The 21,063-nt window shown below is 49.6% G+C and overlaps 1 protein-coding gene across 2 annotated transcripts in view; it reads left to right on the plus strand.

The window, feature by feature from the left end:
* Positions 1–20,490, plus strand: part of LOC140404375 (sorbitol dehydrogenase-like) — a 151,772-nt gene extending 131,282 nt beyond the window's left edge. For both annotated transcript variants that reach the window (XM_072492814.1, XM_072492813.1), the window contains exon 9: positions 20,183–20,490. In XM_072492814.1, coding sequence (XP_072348915.1) covers positions 20,183–20,330 — 148 coding nt within the window. In that variant the 3' untranslated portion in view covers positions 20,331–20,490. The remainder of the gene's footprint in view (positions 1–20,182) is intronic.
* The last annotated feature ends 573 nt before the right edge of the window (positions 20,491–21,063 follow it).

A 21,063-nucleotide genomic window follows, 5' to 3' on the forward strand; every position in this document is an offset into this window, starting at 1 on the left:
TTCTCGTCGAGTGTCGGCTGTGGGGGTGGCACTCTTATCTCTGAGCCTGGAGGTTGCGGCTTCAAGTTCCACTATAGGGCCTCGAGTCCGAATTCCAGGCGGAAATTACGAGTGCAGTGCCGAGGGAGTGCTGCGCTGTCGGAGGCGCTGGGCTGGGTTCTTCGTTTCTGTGGCTAAGCGCCAGTTCGAACGGAGAATCTGCGGGAGGTTTATGTGATAATATTCGATGTGAACTCCTTACCAGTGAGGAGCTGGCACTGGTGCTGACCGAAACTCCCGCCTCCCATGCCGAAAACGGGCGGAGAATGACCGGGTCCCGGGCCGCGCATGCGCACGGCTGACGACCTGCAGCGGTCACGTCGTACAACCCAACCCACCATTCGCGACCCCACAGTCTACCCCTGGCCACCCCCCACCGATCCCCCCAGCCCTCGCAGCATCCACCACCCCCCCCCCCCCCCAAGGCCAGCGGCACGGATCCCAGCTGAGTGTGGTGATGCTCGACCCGCCACACCGGGTTCACGATTTGTGTGAGCACACGTGCCCCGTGCCACCGGGAACTCGGCCCGTCGGGGGCGGACTATCGCGAGTGGGCTGGCCGATGAGGGGCCAACGACACCGCGACTGCGTACGGCGCGCGTCACGGTGAAGCCGGTTTGGAGGGGGAGGAGACTCGCAAACGGGCGTCAAACCGGCGCTGGCCCCAATCCCAGCATCAGAATCGATTCTCCGCCCGATCGCTGATTACAATTTTGCCGTCAGGCAACGTAGAATCCCGCCCACTGTCTTTCATTTAAACCTGTAACAATATTAAACGGAGACTTTTAGTTGCCCTGCCAGGTGGATCTAAATTTTACGGATGGTTCCAAAGCTGCAAAGGGAGCGTTAGGGTAGTGTAGCACCATCGATCACACACGAGGCGAGACGTAAAGAACTTCAACCGAGGCTTTATTGAGCAGACTTGTTCAGACTCGTTCCCCAGCAGCTCAGTCACAGAATGCAGCTGCGGGGATTACCCAGGTTCTTATATCCCTCCTATCTGGGTGGAGCCCAGTAGGTGGAGGATCCAATCGGGATCCAGCATCTGTCCTCCAATAGCTGCTCGGCATTCCTGGTGTACCGTATTACCCCTAATACATACCACCACATTCTCCCCTTGTTAAAAAAGAACCCGGCAGGGTGGTGGGTGGTGGGTGGTAGGGGTTTACAGGGTCGGTACCTTAACCATTGAACTATATACAATCATGCCGCTTTTACTGGGCCACTGAATTATTCACATTTTACCCGATTTGCTGCATTAACTATTTACAACAATGCCGCTTTACTGGGCCACTGAATTATATACATTCGATGAGTCGAGATGGTGCTCTGGTCGCCCTTTCCGATCGTCTCAGCCCGGGTGGTGGTGGTGGTGTTGGCTCGGGTCCGGTCGACTCTGGGAGCATCGCGCTGTCCCTCTCTGTTTCCTTACTCCTGGACGGGCCTGGGAGGAGGACCGATCCCCCCGGGTAGGGGGTGGCTGTGGGGTGCACCGGCGGGAGTGAGGGGGATGTGATTTGTGTTGGGGGGGGGGAGCTCTGGGGGGGGCGCCAGGTCCCGCAGAGAGACCGTGTCCTGTCGGCTGTCTGGGTACGCCACGTAGGCGTACTGCGGGTTTGCGTGGAGTAGATGTACCTTTTCCACCAGCGGGTCTGATTTGTGCGCCCGCACATGTTTCCGGAGCAGGATGGGTCCCGGGGCCGCCAGCCAGTTCGGCAGCGACGTTCCGGAGGAGGACTTCCTGGGGAAGACAAGGAGGCGCTCGTGAGGCGTTTGGTTAGTGGTGGTACACAGCAGGGACCGGATAGAATGAAGTGCATCCGGGAGGACTTCCTGCCAGCGGGAAGTTGGGAGACTCCTAGACCGTAGGGCCAGTAGGACGGTCATCCAGACCGTTCCTTTCTCCCTCTCTACCTGCCCGTTCCCCCGGGGGTTGTAGCTGGTCGTCCTGCTCGAGGCTATGCCCTTGCTGAGCAGGAATTGACGCAGCTCGTCACTCATGAAGGAGGACCCCCTGTCGCTATGGATGTAGGCGGGGAAACCGAACAGGGTAAAGATGGTGCCGAGGGCTTTAATGATCGTGGCCGCGGTCATGTCGGGGCAGGGGATGGCGAAGGGGAAGCGGGAGTATTCGTCAACGACGTTAAGAAAGTACGTGTTGCGATCAGTGGAGGGGAGGGGGCCTTTGAAATCCAAACTGAGGCGTTCAAAGGGACGGGAAGCCTTTATCAGGTGCGCTCTATCTGGCCTGAAAAAATGCGGTTTGCATTCTGCGCAGATTTGGCAGTTCCTGGTGACTGTTCGGACGTCCTCGACGGAGTGAAGGAGGTTGCGAGCCTTTATGAAGTGGTAGAAACGAGTGACCCCCGGGTGGCAGAGGTCCTCGTGGAGGGCTTGGAGACGGTCCACTTGTGCGTTGGCACAAGTGCCGCGAGATAGGGCATCGGAACGCTCGTTCAGCTTTCCGGGACGGTACAAGATCTCGTAGTTGTAGGTGGAGAGTTCGATCCTCCACCGCAAGATCTTGTCGTTGTCGTCTGGAGCGTCCGGGGCCGCGACTGGTCGAGGGTCACCGATGCCAAACGTCAGACCGTTGTCTTCAGGCAGTGTGGAGCCGGCCACACCGGGGTCCTTGCCTGTCAGCCAAGATGGCGGCGTCCATGGATCACACGCGGTTGGGGTGAACAAAATGGCCACTCCCATGAGTCGCACGCGGCCGGGGGTGGACAAAATGGCCGCTCCCAATTACCGCACGCGGCCTGTGGATAGGAAGATGGCGGCGCCCGTCCCCCCCTCGTGGTGTCCGGGGTCCAAAATGGCGGCGCCCGTTGGCCGCCCGTGGGTCGCTGGGAGAGTTGAGTCCGTGGTCCCATTTGTTCCCCGGAGATAGCGGCGACCCCACGGGACTGGCACACCGCTGCGTAGTGCCCCTTTTTACCGCAGCTTTTGCAGGTGGCCGAGCGGGCCGGGCAGCGCTGGCGGGGGTGTTTTGACTGCCCGCAAAAGTAGCAGCGGGGGCCCCCCGGGTGGTCTGGGATTCTGGCTGCGCACGCTTGCGGAGGGGTTGGGGTTGCCGGGGGGTCGGTCGCGGCGGGGGTCCACGGAGCCCAAGGGGCTGCAGCACGGTCGGGGGCATAGGCGCGGGCGTTTTGGGAGGCCACGTCGAGGGAGGCTGCGAGGGTCCGTACCTCTGTGAGTCCAAGAGAGTCTTTCTCTAAAAGTCTCTGGCGAATTTGCGACGATGCCAAACCTGCTACGTAAGCGTCTCTGATCAGGAGGTCCGTATGTTCATTCGCCGTAACCGCTGGGCAGTTGCAGTTTCGTCCCAGGATCATTAGAGCGTTGAAGAAATCGTCTAGCGATTCCCCGGGGATTTGTCGTCTCGTCGCGAGTTGGTAGCGTGCGTAGACCTGGTTGACGGGCTTAATGTAGATCTCCTTCAGCAAGTTGATCGCCTCTGGGAATTCTTCCGCGCCCTCGATGAGTGAGTAGATTTCGGGACTCACCCTGGAATGCAGGACCTGCATCTTCTGGTCTTCCGTTGGTCTGCCGGGGGCCGTTCGGAGGTATCCCTCAAAGCACGCCAGCCAGTGCTTAAACGTGGATGTTGCGTTTGCTGCGTGGGGGCTGATTCGCTGGCACTCCGGGGTGATCCGGAGCTCCATATTCCTTTTTAAGTCTGCTCAATAAATTGTAGCACCATCGATCACACACGAGGCGAGACGTAAAGAACTTCAATCGAGGCTTTATTGAGCAGACTTGTTCAGACACGTTCCCCGGCAGCTCAGTCACAGAATGCAGCTGCGGGGATTACCCAGGTTCTTATATCCCTCCTATCTGGGTGGAGCCCAGTAGGTGGAGGATCCAATCGGGATCCAGCATCTGTCCTCCAATAGCTGCTCGGCATTCCTGGTGTACCGTATTACCCCTAATACATACCACCACAGGTAGTTCTGGCCTTTATTTCCATTGACCTTCAATGGGATAACATGTTTAATCGGGCGCTGAGGTGATATTGCAACGTTGCACTGTTATCCCACACATACCCACAGAGGTGTGCACAAATTGAATGGCGAAGCATTTCCTCACCCCTTCAGCATGCCCTCCTCAAACAAACACACCAATCTCTTTCCCCAACGTTTACAGGTCCAGTTAGTACCAATGAGGGTGTTGTATCTCCATTAATAACCACTCAGCTGCCCCAATAAGAATAATGGTTTAGCACAGGGCTAAATTGCTGGCTTTGAAAGCAGACCAAGGCAGGCCAGCAGCACGGTTCAATTCCCATACCAGCCTCCCCGAACAGGCGCCGGAATGTGGCGACTAGGGACTTTTCACAGGAACTTCATTTGAAGCCTACTTGTGACAATAAGCGATTTTCATTTCATTTCATTTCAATAATCTTTATTAGTGTCACAAGTAGGCTTGCGTTAACACTGCAATGAAGTTACTGTGAAAATCCCCTAGTTGCCACACGCCGGCGCCTGTTCGGGTACACTGAGGGAGAATTCAGAATGTCCAAATCGGGACTTGTGGGAGGAATCCGGAGCGTCCGGAGGACACCCACGCAGGCACGGGGAGAACGTGCAGACCCCGCACAGACAGTGAACCAAGCCGGGAAGCGAACCCGGGCCCCTGGCGCTGTGAAGCAACAGTGCTAACACTGTGCTACCGTGCCGCCCACAACCACCCCCTATTCTACCAGCACGGTAACTTTTCCTGTTTTATTCTGCCGATGATGTCTTTGGCAGCTGTTCAACGAAAGCTATTTTTTAAAAGAAGACTGGAATACAGAATGTTAAAAGTTCTAAGATTTTGAAATTTACAAGGTGAAAATTCACATGGGAAAATAATCTGTGTGATCTGAAAGCTTATGCTATAGCGTCCATTGCTTAATAAGCATTGCTCTGCTCTACCACATAATCTACATCCTTACTTTAAGATACCCCCAGTGATTGGTCGTGACCTCCTCTCCATACTCTACTCTGTCACATCATCTATTTATCCACAATGGGATCAATACTGGACTAACAAATGGCGGATCGTAATAGGGTGACTATTACGATCTAGGACCACATCCCAACAATTGGACAGAAACCCCAATATTTTGTCTAATTTGTAAAGCTCTAGGAGTGATTCCACGGCCAAATAGCGATATGGTATATTAAAACAAACTTTGGTACTAACTTTAATATCATAAAGACACCAGCTTACAATTACCAGTTAAACAATGCTTAACAATACATTGAAACAATAATTTCTAACTACTGTTTTTATCTCCACTCGAACAACATCCATCTCAGGTCAAAATCCACTTTTAATTGCAGTTGGCAGATCCAGGAATACTTATCTTGGATACCCTGCTTTGAGAAAGAGATATCCTTCAGGAACCAACTTGCAGATTCTTGCCCGTCTTAAACTACTGTTTAACCTGCCAGCCTTTGAGAAACCACTCCTGCCCTGTTCGCAGGAAAATCTTTAACTCACTGTTTTCAGAGAAGCTGCTTGTCTGTCCATATCCCAATCTAAAATTGAATTTCAAAACTAAAAACTCAACACCTGGCTGCTTCAGATCCTGGCTCCTTCAATTCACTGCATCGTATGATTAAGCTAAACACTGTGGGCATGATCGTATGGCCTCGTCGCGCCCGAATCAGTGACGCGACAAGATCTTGTGAGTCGTCCCGGCCTGTCATCCTGGCACTGCCAGGGTTCCAGGCTGGCAGTGCCAAGGTGCCCGGATGGCTGGTTGGCCGTGCCAGGGATTGGGCCCAGGGGTGCCCTGCCATTATGATATGGGGTGAGAGGGATGTGAGGACACTCTAACAAGTAAGTTGGGGCATGGGGGGTCCAGAGGCCGCAGTGGAGGTCGAGAGATTGGGGCGGCATTTAAAAATGGAATCCCGATCTCTTTCTGTGCTGATGAGCTGAGCTCAGCAGTGCAGGAAATGAAGGTAAGTGCGACCTCCTCGCCAAGGCCAGAAAAAAACCTGAGTCCAGTTTGATAACAGGGTTGTTCATTGGCGCACCCCGCTATATGGGTCCAGAACTGTACTCTTTTTTTTTCCCGTTAAATCACGCCCAATGTCTCTTATTAACTACTCTCAGGGAATCTCCTTTATATAAATAAAATTCCATTTGTCCAACTTTTTTGATGTTTTAATTGCACCCCAGTCTCCAAAAGGTCTGTTGCCTTTCAAACCAGGATTTTTAAAAACGTGACTGCAGCAGTCGCACACTAACCCAGGCTTTTAACCCTTACTGCACCAACTACATCTAATACAATGGCCAGAATTCTCTGTTTGGGAGACTATGTTCTCCTTCCCAAGATGAATCACCTCTGATGTGCACGCGCTCGGCTTGGTGGGGATTGCGACAGATTCCCTCTGTAATGGGGTGTATCTAGGCAAGAGTCTCTGTAATTGGGGTGGTCTCTGGTGAGGGTCTCTCTTATGAGGGGGTTCCGGGTGAGGGCTTCTCTGGAGTATCCCCATATCCCTTGATACCCTTAGTTCACAAACGTTTCTTGATCTCTGCCATAAATATGCTCAAAGACAGATGTTTTCTTAATTCTTCCATGGGATGCAGGCATCGCTGGCAAGGCTAGCATTTATTGCCCACCCTTAACTTCCCTTCAACTGAGTGTCTTGCTAAGGCCATTTCAGAGGGGCAACTAAGAGTCAACCCCATTGCTGTGGGTCTGGAGTCACATGTAGGCCAGACCAGGTAAGGACGGCAGATTTCCTTCCCTCACGGAAATTAGTAAACCAGATGGGTTTTCAACGATAATCCATGATGATTCCGAGGTCATTCAATTCATGATTTCATCAACTGGATTTAAATTCCACCCGCTTCAATGGTGGGATTTTGAACCCACGTCCCCAGAGAATTATCCTGGGCCTCTGGGTTACCAGTCCAGTGACATTGCTGCTCTGCCTGAGTCCTCTGGGGTAGAAAATTCCAAAGATTCCTAACCCTCTGAGTGAAGACATTTCTCTCCATTTCAGCCCTAAATGGCCCCTTATACTGAAACTGTGACACCAGCTGTTCCAATAGTGATCAGCTTCACCCCGATGGTTTCTGTGGTCCGTCCAACATTGAGCTTGCAGGCCTCGGACATTCAAACAAAAGGTAGAGCTTCATTTCAGAGATGTTAACACTGCAGGTTGCAATGTAAGGTCACTCAATCGTTCTCTTAAAGCGCCCCTGTTCAGCGTCAAGGCTGCTTGTGAGGAAACACTACACAACCTTTCTTCCCCCTTTAAATCAAAGGTCCTTGGCACAATAATCAGCGTGAAATTAACAATCAATTAGCTACAACAGTCAATATGTCAGACGCTCTGAAGGTCGTCGTCCTCTGTGTGGTTGTCGGCCAAAAGCGTCTGCTTTATAGTGCTGCAACCTCTGGGCCGGGGTTCTCTCCGACCCGCCACCGGGTCAGAGAGCGCCCTGCCGCCGGGTCGGAAAGTGCCCCGGCTCGGAGAGCGCCCCGCCCCCGGCTCGGAGAGCGCCCCGCCATTTCGAGTGAGCATCGACTAGAATGAGAAACATGCGCCCTTCAAACGGTCCGGTGTAATCAACACGTGCCCATTGCCAGTCGTCTGGCCGGTCCCATGGCTGCCACGGGGCTAATGGCGGCAAGTTCTGCACTTTTGCCAAGATAAACACATTTCCGCCTTCTTCTCAACTTCGGTATCTAGCCCCGGCCACCAAAAATAGCTGCTGGCTACCTCCTTCATCCTTACAATATCACGGTGGGCTTCGTGTCATTGGTTGAAGATACATTTTCTTAAGAATGGTGGAATGACTCTCATTCCCCAGAGGAGTCAGCCTTCCTCTACGGATAATTCAAGTCTTCGGGTGGAAGGTGGCTTTAACTCCGGGTTTGCTCTTGCAGCCTTTTCCTCAGTCCATAATCTCTGACAGTATTGGATCACTTCTGGTAGGCGTCTTCACCTGCCCTGCGGTTACAGGAGTGTTATCCACTTGCTCGAAGTAGAAAACGATTCCACACAAATTGCTTATCGATGAACTATTTGATAAGGGTAGTCGGGAGAGTCCACCTGCGTTCCCATGAAGAAGGTTTGACTGACGACACTTGATCGTGTGTGTTTGTGCTGATGAACAATCATAGAATTTACAGAGCAGAAGGAGGCCATTCGGCCCATCGGGTCTGCACCGGTCCTTGGAAGGAGCACCCTACCTAAGCCCACACCTCCACCCCATCCCCGTAACCCAGCAACCCCACCTAACCTTTTTGGACACAAAGAGCAATTTATCATGGTCAATCCACCTAACCTGCACATCTTTGGACTGTGGGAGGAAACCGGAGCACCCGGAGGAAACCCACGCATACGGGGAGGATGTGCAGACTCCGCACAGACAGTTACCCAGCGGGACATCGAACCTGGGGCCCTGGAGCTGTGAAGCAACTGTGCCTTAGTGTCCAAAATTGCCTTTAGTGTTGGGTGCGGTTACTGGGTTAGGGTGGAGATGTGGGCTTGGGTAGGGTGCTCTTTCCAAGAGCCAGTGCAGACTCGATGGGCCGAATGGCCTCCTTCTGCACTGTAAATTCTGAGTATGAGCACACCACCCCAAACCCATAAGGTCCTGTGTCACATGCCAGTTGCAGGGGTAAATTTGGATCAAAATGTGTCAAGGCTTCAGACTTGAGTAGCGTCTCTATGGCTTTCACGTTGATCAGGCCATTTCCACTTTTTATTTTAACACAGTATATTGTGTGAGGGTTTTAGAATAGTCACCAGATTGGGGGCAAACCTTCTGTAATAATTTAATAAGCCGAAGGAAGATTGAAGTTGGTTGACATTTTGAGGAGTGGCTGCCTCAGTAATGGCTTTGACTTTCGAAGACGACTCAGGCAGTCTCTTGGCGTTGAAGACATGACCCAGATATTCAATTGAAGATTGGAAAAATTCAAATTTGTCTTTTCGGACTCTTCATCCATAATCTTCTGATCTCTGGAGTGTAGCGTCTAGGTTGTGGAGATGTTCTACCTCATTCTTCCCAGTAACAGGCAGCCACAGATGCGGGCAGGTTGTTTCCACTGGCGGGTGAAAGCAGAACTAGGGGGTATAGCCTCAAAATAAGGGGAAGTAGATTTAGGACTGAGTTTAGGAGTAACTTCTTCACCCAAAGGGTTGTGAATCTATGGAATTCCTTGCCCAGTGAAGCAGTTGAGGCTCTTTCATTAAATGTTTTTAAGATAAAGATAGATAGTTCTTTGAAGAATAAAGGGATTAAGGGTTATGGTGTTCGGGCTGGAAAGTGGAGCTGAGTCCACAAAAGATCAGCCATGATCAGCCTTTTCATTGGTATATTTATTTATTTTTTCGGGTTTTTTTTGGAAATAGAACATAGAACATTACAGCGCAGTACAGGCCCTTCGACCCTCGATGTTGCGCCGACCTGTGAAACCACTCTAAAGCCCATCTACGCTATTCCCTTATCGTCCATATGTCTATCCAATGACCATTTGAATGCCCTTAGTGTTGGCGAGTCCACTACTGTTGCAGGCAGGGCATTCCACGCCCTTACTACTCTCTGAGTAAAGAACCTACCTCTGACATCTGTCCTATATCTATCTCCCCTCAATTTAAAGCAATGTCCCCTCGTGCTAGACATCACCATCCGAGGAAAAAGGCTCTCACCGTCCACCCTATCCAATCCTCTGATCATCTCGTATGCCTCAATTAAGTCACCTCTTAACCTTCTTCTCTCTAACGAAAACAGCCTCACGTCCCTCAGCCTTTCCTCATAAGATCGTCCCTCCATACCAGGCAACATTCTATTGTAGTTGTTGAAGTTAACCGAAGGTTTAAGACATGGCACGAGATCTCAGACCCGTGTCATGCTCCTCGTGTGCGATGTGGGAGCTCAGGGACACGTCCACTGTCCCAGGCTCCTTCACGTGCAAGAAGTGTGTCCAGTTGCAGCTCCTGTTAGACCGCTTGACGGCTCTGGAGCTGCGGATGGACTCACTTTGGAGCGTCCACGATGCTGAGGACGTCGTGGATAGCATGTTTAGCGAGTTGGTCACACCGCAGGTGAAAGGTACTGAGGGAGATAGAAAATGGGTGACCAAAAGACAGAGCAAGAGTAGGAAGGCAGTGCAGGTGTCCCCTGCGGTCTTCTCCCTGCAAAACAGATATACCGCTTTGGATACTGTTGAGGGAGATGACTCACCAGGGGAAGGCAGCAGCAGCCATGTTCATGGCACCGTGGCTGGCTCTGCTGTGCAGCTGGGCAGGAAGAGGAATGGCAAGGCTATAGCGATAGGGGACTCAATCGTAAGGAGAATAGACAGGCGGTTCTGTGGACGCAATCGAGACTCCAGGATGGTATGTTGCCTCCCTGGTGCAAGGGTCAAGGATGTCTCGGAGTGGCTGCAGGACATTTTGGGGGGGGGGGGGGGGGGGAGGGTGAACAGCCAGCTGTCGTGGTGCACATAGGCACGAACGATATAGGTAAAAAACGGGACGAGGTCCTACAAGCTGAATTCAGGGAGTTAGGAGTTAAACTAAAAAGTAGGACCTCAAAGGTAGCAATCTCAGGATTGCTACCAGTGCCACGAGTCCGGGCAATAGTAAGGGATGACATCGGTGCTATGGAAGATAAGGTTGAATCCACTTGGGTGGAAATCAGGAATAGTAAGGTGAAAAAGTCACTGATAGGAGTAGTCTATAGGCCACCAAATAGTAACATTATGGTGGGGCAGGCAATAAACAAAGAAATAACTGATGCATATAGAAATGGTACAGCAGTTATCATGGGGAATTTTAATCGACATGTCGATTGGTTTAACCAGGTCGGCCAAAGCAGCCTTGAGGAGGAGTTTATAGAATGTATCCGCGATAGTTTCCTCGAACAGTATGTAATGGAACCTACGAGGGAACAAGCGGTCCTAGATCTGGTCCTGTGTAATGAGACAGGATTGATTCAGGATCTCATAGTTAGGGATCCTCTCGGAAGGAGCAATCACAATATGGTGGAATTTAAAATACAGATGGAGGGTGAGAAGGTAAAATCAAACACTAGTGTTTTGTGCTTAAACAAAGGAGATTACAATGGGATGAGAGAAGAACTAGCTAAGGTAGACTGGGAGCAAAGACTTTATGGTGAAACAGTTGAGGAACAATGGAGAACCTTCCAAGCGATTTTTCACAGTGCTCAGCAAAGGTTTATACCAACAAAAAGGAAGGACAGTAGAAAGAGGGAAAATCGACCGCGGACATCTAAGGAAATAAGAGAGAGTATCAAATTGAAGGAAAAAGCATACAAAGTAGCAAAGATTAGTGGGAGACTAGAGGACTGGGAAATCTTTAGGGGGCAACAGAAAGCTACTAAAAAAGCTATAAAGAAGAGTAAGATAGATTACGAGAGTAAACTTGCTCAGAGTATAAAAACAGATAGTAAAAGTTTCTACAAATATATAAAACAGAAAAGAGTGGCTGAGGTAAATATTGGTCCTTTAGAGGATGAGAAGGGAGAATTGATAATGGGAGATGAGGAAATGGCTGAGGAACTGAACAGGGTTTTTGGGCCGATCTTCACAATGGAAGACACAAATAACATGCCAGTGACTGATGGAAATGAGGCAGTGTGGACAGGTGTGGACCTTGAGAGGATTATTATCACTAAGGAGGTAGTGATGGGCAAGCTAATGGGGCTAAAGGTAGACAAGTCTCCTGGCCCTGATGGAATGCATCCCAGAGTGCTAAAAGAGATGGCTAGGGAAATTGCAAATGCACTAGTGATAATTTACCAAAATTCACTAGACTCTGGGGTGGTCCCGGCGGATTGGAAATTAGCAAATGTGACACCATTGTTTAAAAAAGGAGGTAGGCAGAAAGCGGGTAATTACAGGCCAGTGAGCTTAACTTTGGTAGTAGGGAAGATGCTGGTATCTATCATCAAGGAAGAAATAGCGAGGCATCTGGATGTAAATTGTCCCATTGGGCAGACGCAGCATGGGTTCATAAAGGTCAGGTCGTGCCTAACTAATTTAGTGGAATTTTATGAGGACATTACCAGTGCGGTAGATAACGGGGAGCCAATGGATGTGGTATATCTGGATTTCCAGAAAGCCTTTGACAAGGTACCACACAAAAGGTTGCTGCATAAGATAAAGATGCATGGCATTAAGGGGAAAGTAGTAGCATGGATAGAGGATTGGTTAATTAATAGAAAGCAAAGAGTGGGGATTAATGGGTGTTTCTCTGGTTGGCAATCAGTAGCTAGTGGTGTCCCTCAGGGATCAGTGTTGGGCCCACAACTGTTCACAATTTACATAGATGATTTGGAGTTGGGGACCAAGGGCAATGTGTCCAAGTTTGCAGACGACACTAAGATGAGTGGTAAAGCAAAAAGTGCAGAGGATACTGGAAGTCTGCAGAGGGATTTGGATAGGCTAAGTGAATGGGCTAGGGTCTGGCAGATGGAATACAATGTTGACAAATGTGAGGTTATCCATTTTGGTAGGAATACCAGCAAAAGGGATTATTATTTAAATGATAAAATCTTAAAACATGCTGCTGTGCAGAGAGACCTAGGCGTGCTAGTGCATGAGTCGCAAAAAGTTGGTTTACAGGTGCAACAGGTGATTAAGAAGGCAAATGGAATTTTGTCCTTCATTGCTCGAGGGATGGAGTTTAAGATTAGGGAGGTTATGCTGCAATTGTATAAGGTGTTAGTGAGGCCACACCTGGAGTATTGTGTTCAGTTTTGGTCACCTTACATGAGAAAGGACGCACTGGCACTGGAGGGTGTGCAGAGGAGATTCACTAGGTTAATCCCAGAGCTGAAGGGATTGGATTACGAGGAGAGGTTGAGTAGACTGGGACTGTGCTCATTGGAATTTAGAAGGATGAGGGGGGAATCTTATAGAAACATATAAAATTATGAAGGGAATAGTTAGGATAGATGCAGGCAGGTTGTTTCCACTGGCGGGTGAAAGCAGAATTAGGGGGCATAGCCTCAAAATAAGGGGAAATAGATTTAGGACTGAGTTTAGGAGGAACTTCTTCACCCAAAGGGTTATGAATCTATGGAATTCCTTGCCCAGTGAAGCAGTAGAGGCTCCTTCATTAAATGTTTTTAAGATAACGATAGATAGTTTTTTGAAGAATAAAGGGATTAAGGGTTATGGTGTTCGGGCCGGAAAGTGGAGCTGAGTCCACAAAAGATCAGCCATGATCTCATTGAATGGTGGAGCAGGCTCGAGGGGCCAGAAGGCCTATTCCTGCTCCTAGTTCTTATGTTCTTACATTCTTATGATCTCATTGAATGGCAGAGCAGGTTCGAGGGGACAGATGGCCTACTCCTGCTCCTAGTTCTTATGTTCTTATAGTGACTACTGCTGGTTCAGCCATGGAGAAGAAGATGAAATGGCTTGATTTTCAATCCGGGCTCCCATTTCCTCTTCCCGACAGGGGTTGACAGGGTTATCGCAGGATGCGGAAAAAACCCAGAAAGAAACATCCGCAGCTCTGGCAGAATCTGTGGATCGAGGAACAGAGTTAACGTTTCAAGTCAACTACTTTTTGCTTTTATGTTGTGAAATGGAAAGCCACTCATTTGGCCGGGGCTGAGGTCCGTGCCCAGTTAACGGCGCTGGGTGCTGCGTGCAGGCGGGAAACATCTCAATGATCAACGGCAAAGGTCTTTCAGAAGAGAACCAGGCAGGGGATGAGAGCACCCACTGAGCATGCATGCAGCCAAGTGATCAGTTGGAAGGTAATTAACCTGCTCTGTTTAAATTACCCTATTTTCCATTACGTTTATTCATCAGCCACGTCATTGGGTGAATAGCTTTCTGAATTGAACCGAATAACTGAACCCTTAATTCGGTTCCCATTGTCCACCTTGAAAATTACCTTGTGGCCTTCCCCAGCCCATTAACAAACCCCTCAAGGGTCTGCGCCACCTCCCCGTCACATCCATCCTCCCTGTGAAAGTAGCAGAGGCATGGGGAGACTGGCACAGAGAGCGCTGTTTTCAACTTGTGCCTGTACTGGATCTCATCCCCCACAGGATTTTTTCAAGTCAAACCATTTGAATTTGAGAAAACAGCTCAGCAACCAGCACATGGAATGTGGAGGACAAGTGTTGTGTTCCAGGGAATATGAAACATGTTTTTGCATTGTGTTGGGCAATACTTGTAAATACCGTTTAGTGGGGATGATGCAACTCAGCCAGTCTACTATTCAACATTACTTTCTTCAAACATTTTTCTTCCCATGGTTATATTTGCTCAGTCATTAAACGGTGGAGATTCTAGACAGAGTATATCGTTGATTTGATGCAGATGACTTGTTTCATGTGTAGGACAAGAACACTTAATATACTTAGATTGTGTGACTTTGATTACAATTCTCTAAATTGGATAACAGTTAAAGTATTGAATCAAAGTAATTAAACTTGATGACATTGCACTGTGCGGTTTTGTCAAGGTCAACCACATGAATAGGACATTGAAAAGTGCGCCAAGTGCTTCAAGAAAGTTTCGTACTAAAAAAAGGAACGCTTTCTTTGCAAATATCGCTCGTCAACCTTTGTCCGGTTCAGTAGTTCGGAAAGAACAAAACTGAAGCAATGCTGAGGGACGTTCCTGGTCCTAGAGGCTGGTTTAGCACCGTGGGCTAAATCGCTGGCTTGTAATGCAGAACATAGCCAGCAGCGCGGGTTCAATTCCCGTACCGGCCTCCCCGAACAGGCGCCGGAATGTGGCTTTTCACAGTAACTTCATTGAAGCCTACTGTTGACAATAAGTTATTATTATTGCTGGACTGTTTCTGTGTCTGTTTGTCTCACCTAAATTCACCCCTTCCCCCGCCCCCCCCCCCCTTCTCCCCCAACTACCACCACCAATGGACAAGTTATGTGAGGAATTCAAGGTCGGATATCTTGTTATTAATGTCATGGCTCAGTGCTTCACACAGGAGGAGTAGTCAAGGTATCACAGCCCTCATGACGCATTGGCCTTTTTGTGCTGTCCAGAGGGCTTTTCAACGTGAGAGAAGGAAAACTTGGCCTGCGTCCAGTATCGTGTAAAAACAGGCGATAGCCCGTCTGCAGCCCATTTTACACTGCACCCAATAGCTTCAGCTGGCCACGCAGCAGGATTGGCAGCCGTTTCTCTACAGTCTGTTCCTGGAATAGTGCAAATCCCATTGCCATAGAGTGCACCATGATAGGTTTAGTCAGATCTTCAGACAGTAATCGGCGATGGTGTCTCGTGCTAATGTCACTGGACTAGCGATCCGGAGGCGAATGCCCCCATGGCAGCGGGTGGTATTCAAATTCCGTTCACAAATCTGGAATTAAAATGCTAGTCTTGGGATTGTCGTAAAAACCCACCTGATTCACTCATGCCCTTTAGGGAAAGAAATCTGACACCCTTGCCTGGTCTGGCCTGCAAGTGACTCCAGATCCACAGCAATGTGGTTGAATCTTAGCGTCTCTTTAATGGCCTGGCAACTCACTCAGTTGTATCAAACGACTACAAAGTCTTCAAAAAAAGGAATGAAGCCTGATGGATCATCTGGCTTTGACCCAGGTGTTGCCCATTCGGCTCGGAGATGCCAATAATGTTGCTTTTTTTAACTGGATACTAATATGACAGTTATTAATGATGATATTGCTTTTCAGAGTCGGCAGGTATCAAATTATACCACCACAAGGTTTAGCCGGATATCGATCAAAGACCCAACAACCAGTTAGTTAGTTCAAGTTCAATGATAGTTTATTTAACGCAAGAATTACTTCGACATGCAACATAAAACACTACAAGCTAAAATACACCTAACACTACAACAACCTGTACTTAACTTCAGGCACCCGGCTTTATGCAGAGGAACAAGGCCTTTGCTCGGATCTGGCATGGCTGGGTCTGAAGAAGTGACTTCTTTCTGCTGGGCTCATCCGTCTGGGAGCGATCGTTGGACTTGAACTTGCTCCTGGTCGTTGTGCTGCAATTGGTATCAGGCGTAGGGCGGGCCAAGAGAGTGCCGGTGCGCCGGGGCCAAAAGAGACTGAACACATGGCAGTGTCTCTCTTTATCCTTCGGGGGTTTCGCGTTCTTTTGGGCGGTCCTTAGCTTTGGACCCAATAATTCGGCAGGCTTCGATTACTGCCTTCGATTTTAGCCAATAAAGGGCGGGTGCCTTGGTGGTTGGCCATGTCCTGAGCGATCATTGACCTTGGATTTTTGGGCTCCCTGAGCAAAGGGAGTGGCGCCGATGAGTCTGTTTCTGTATCTGTTACCTGAGTACAGGTCTTTTGTTCTGGGGAAATGGGCCATTAGAATGCAAATCGGCTGGGGGTTTTGATCGTGTCTGGTTATCTAGTGGCCAATATACACATAAGCTCTGAGTTTGTCTGAATCCTGCATTGGCCATATTTTCCGTGATTCTTTGCAAGTGGCCATATTTCCCTTTGTAAGTGGCCATCCCAGATGCCTACACAGGTACCGGAAACAACAACAGCAAATTCAGCCCTGTTGACCCTGCAACGTCCTCCTTACTAACGTCTGAGGGCTACTGCCAAAATTGGGAGAGCTGACCCACGAAATGATACCTTACGGATGATGTCCTTGACACCACTATCGCCATTGCTGGGTAGTTCTGTCCCCCCACCGACAGTACAGGTCTACCAGAGATGGCAGCACAGTGGTATACAATCGGGAGAAAGTTGCCCTGGGAGTTCTCACGATCAACTCAAGACCCCATGAGTTCCCACGGCATCTCGTGGAAAAGAAACCTCCTGCTGATTACCACCTACTGCGCCCACTCCTCCCCCATCTGCTAATGAATCAGTACTCCTCCATGTTGAAAACCACTTTAGGAAGCACTGAAGGCAGCAAGGGCAAGGACTGTTCTCTGTGTGAGTTCAAATGTCCGTCACAAGTAGTCATTTGGTAGCATGCCGACTGATTGAGCTAGACTGGCTCTGTGGCAGGTGGTAAGGGAACCAACAAGAGGGGAAAACCTACTTGACCTCATGCTCACCAATCTACCTGCTGTTGGTGCATCTGTCCATGTCAGTATTGGTAGGAATGAGCACTGCACAGTCCATATGCAGGCAAAGTTGCACCTTCATGTTGAGGATACGCTTCATTGTGCTAAGTGGCACTCCGACTGTGTTAAATTTGATCAATTTTGAAAAGATCTAGCAACTCAAAACTGGGCACCCTTGATGCGCTGGGGGCCATTTGCACCAGCAGAAATGGAAACAACCTTGGTTCAATGAAGAGTGCAGGGGGCAAGGCCAGAAGCAGCATCAGGCATACGTCACCTAGTGAAGCTACAACACACTTGCATGCCAAACAGCAAATACAACATGCCATAGAAAAAAGCTTGGTGACCCCGCAACCAATGGATTAGATCTAAGGTCTGCAGTCCTACCATATCCAGCTATAAATGGTGATGGACAGTTAAGCAACTAACTAGAGGAGGGGCTTCTACAAACATTCCCATCCTTAATGCTGGGGGAGCCCAGGGCATCGGTGCAAAAGACAAGGTTGGAGCATTTGCAACAGGAATGCCGAGTGGATATGATAGAATCCCTACAGTGCAGAAGGAGGCCATTCGGCCCATAGAGTCTGCACTAACCCTTTGAATAACCACACTATCTCAGCCCAATCTGCCGCCCTATTCCTGCAGCGCCACGCTAAGGGCTAATTTAGCGTGGCCAATCCACCTAACCTGCACATCTTTAGACTGTGGGACGAACCCAGAGCACCCGGGGGGAAACCCACGCAGACACGGGGAGAACGTGCAAACTCCACACAGTCGGAATCGTACCCGGGTCCCAGGCGCTTTGAAGCAGCAGTGCTAAGCATGGTGCCACCGTGCCACCCCCATCTCTGTCCCCTCCTGAGATTGTCAGTATCACAAATGACAGTCTTCAGCAATTCGATTCACTTCACTTGATATCAAAAAACTGCTGAAGGCACTGGGTACTGCAAAGACCAACCATCCTGACAACATTACGGTAACAGTACTGAAGACTTGTGCCCCAGAGCTAGCTGCTGACTTAGCCAAACTGTATCAGTACAGCTACAACACTGGCATCTACCGGACTGATCAACCATACAAATACTGTGGCTACAAGAGCAGGCCATAGGCTGGAATTCCGCGGAGAGTAACTCGCCTCCTGACTCCCAAAACCTATCCACTTCCATGATCTACAATTCACAAGTCATGGTGAACTATTCTCCACCTGCTTGGATAGGTGTAGCCTCAACAAAATTTAAGGAGCATCTCTGCTTGATTGGCACCCCATCCACTACCTTCAACACACCCATTCCTCACACTGCTACAAAATTAAAATTAAATATTGGGATTACTGTCTAGCATCCTAGCCATTGTTGCGGTCTGGTCTGGGATTGTAATAATTCTGAGAGGGCTTGACAGGGTAGATGCTGACGGATTGTCTAAGACTAGGGGACACACCTTAAAAGTTAAGGGGCGGGATTCTCTCACCGCGGGGCCAGGCCGGAGAATCGCCGGGCGTGGCGAGGATCGCGCCACGCCGCCCCGACGCCGGTCCGCTGTGGCCTGGCCCACGAGGCGGGCCGGCCTCTCGGGCTGGGGGCCTCTTTTGTTCCGCGCCGGCCCCTGTACGCATACTGCATCCGGGCTGGCACGGAGAAGGGAGCCACCACGCATGAGCGGCAATCGCGCCGGTCCCACTGCGCATGCGCAGACCCGCGGCACCCATTTGACGCCGGGGATCAGCAGTTGGAGCGGCTGTGAGTCACTCCAGTGCCGTGCTGGCCCCCTGTAGGGGTCAAAATTGCTGCTCCTGAGGCCGTGTTGACGCCGTCGAGAAACGTGACGGCATTTACGACGGCGTCAACACTTAGCCTCAGGATCAGAGAATCCCGCCCAGGGTCTCCCATTTGAGACTGGGATGAGGAGAACTTTCTTTCTCTCAAGACGCTGGTCAGTCTGAGGAGGCGAGTGGGTCTAAACGTGGCAGATGGTGTATAACATGGATAAGTGCGAGGTCATGCATTTTGGTCGAAAAAATGGAAAGGCAACTTATTATCGAATTGGGAGGAGACTTCGGGGTGTTCCAATACAGCGGGATCTGGGTGTCCTTGTGCATGAGTCACAGGAAACGAGCAGGTGCAGCAGATAGTAAGGAAAGCAAATAGAATGTTGGCATTTATAGCAAAAGGAATTGAGTATAACGATAAGGAAATGTTGTTGCAGCTGTACAAGGCATTGGTAAGACCGCACCTGGAGAAATGTGCACAGTTTTGGTCGCCTTATTTGAGGAAAGATGTAGTGGCATTGGAGGCAGTTCAGAGGAGGTTCACTAGGTTGATTCCAGAGACGAGGGGTTTGTCGTACGAGAGAGATTGAACAGTTTAGGCCGAGACTCCCTGGAGTTTAGAAGAATGAGGGGAGATCTAATTGAGGTATGCAAGATGCTAAAAGGTCTGGATAGAGTAGACGTGGAGCGGCTGCTTCCTCGTGTGGGGCATTCTAGAACGAGAGGTCATAATCTTAGAATAAGAGGTAGCAAACTTAAAACAGATTTGAGGAAAAAACTACTTCTCCCAAAGGGTTGTGAATCTGGAATTCGCTACCCCAGAGTGCGGTGGTTGCTGGGACAGTGAGTAAATTTAAGGAGGAGTTAGACAGATTATTAATTGGTAATGGGTTGAAGGGTTATGGAGAACGGGCAGGACGGGGGAGTTGAGGTCAGGATGGGATCAGCCATGATCCAATTGAGGGTGTTAGGCTCGGGAGGCTAAATTGCCGACTCCCACTCCTAGGTCATGTATTCTAGGGAGGAGATGCTCTGGCTGATTTTGCAATCCAGCTCTTGGTTTGTAACATTGTAGGGAGCAGACGAGGGACATATCAGCCAGGATAGAATGGCGGAGCGGATCGATGGGCCGAATGGCCTAATTCTGCTCCCATATCTTATGAATGTATGAACCAGAGAGCAGTGGAGGTTGTGTCATTGAATATATTCAACGCGGGGTTCGGAAGAGTTTTGATCAACAAGGGAGTCAAGGATTATGGGGGGGGGGGGGCAGACAGGAATGGTGGGCCGGATGACCAACCCTTTGTTACTAATTCTTGTGCTCCCTCTGCATGCTCCAAACCAGGTATCCCATGGCAATTGCAATGTTGGCTTCAAAGAAGGTGGATGTGAAACCGCTGATCACGCATCGCTTCCCACTGGACCAGGCAGTCGAGGCATTTGAAACCACCAAGAAAAGACTGGGAATTAAAGTGATGCTGAAATGTGACTGAGCGAGAGACTCCTTGAGAAGCTTCTTACTGTGCGAGCCTTGGGAAGCTTACTTTCCAGGAGCAGCCTGGGAGACTGGAGCAACCCGTTGACAATTGAAAGTGGCTTTCCTGGTTAATGATGGAAGTTTATCATTATTAAAAAGATTTTGTTTGATTAAAACTGTTTTGCTTTTCATCTCGAACTGGTACCCATTTAAATTGTCAAATGTAAAGTTGGGCTTTTCTCTTTTGCTTCACTGAGCCTTAGAAATGCTCTGAGACAACGCTAAAGCCATTGAGAATTGTACTTCCCCGACAAGTTGGCCAAGCGCCTGTTTACAGCGGCTTTCCTGACCAGCCCAGGTCATTCCATAGTGCTTTCCCACCAATGGGGTCCCGGGTTCGATTCCCGGCTTGGGTCACTGTCTGTGCGGACTCTGCACGTTCTCCCCGTGTCTGCGTGGGTTTCCTCCGGGCGCTCCGGTTTCCTCCCACAAGTCCCGAAAGACGTGCTTGTTGGGTGAATTGGCCATTCTGAATTCTCCCTCAGTGTGCCCGAACAGGAGCCGGAGTGTGGTGACTAGGGGCTTTTCACAGTAACCTCATTGCAGGGTTAATGTAAGCTGACTTTTTTTTTGAAATTTTTTATTTAAAACAAATTTGTAACATTTACGGAGAGGAAAAAAGGCTCTGTGCAAAGAACCTTAACATAGTGAAAACGAACAGTGGGAAAGAATAAACATGTTAATAAGGC

The sequence above is a fragment of the Scyliorhinus torazame genome, chromosome 30 (assembly GCF_047496885.1).
Source record: "Scyliorhinus torazame isolate Kashiwa2021f chromosome 30, sScyTor2.1, whole genome shotgun sequence".
NCBI lineage: Eukaryota > Metazoa > Chordata > Chondrichthyes > Carcharhiniformes > Scyliorhinidae > Scyliorhinus > Scyliorhinus torazame.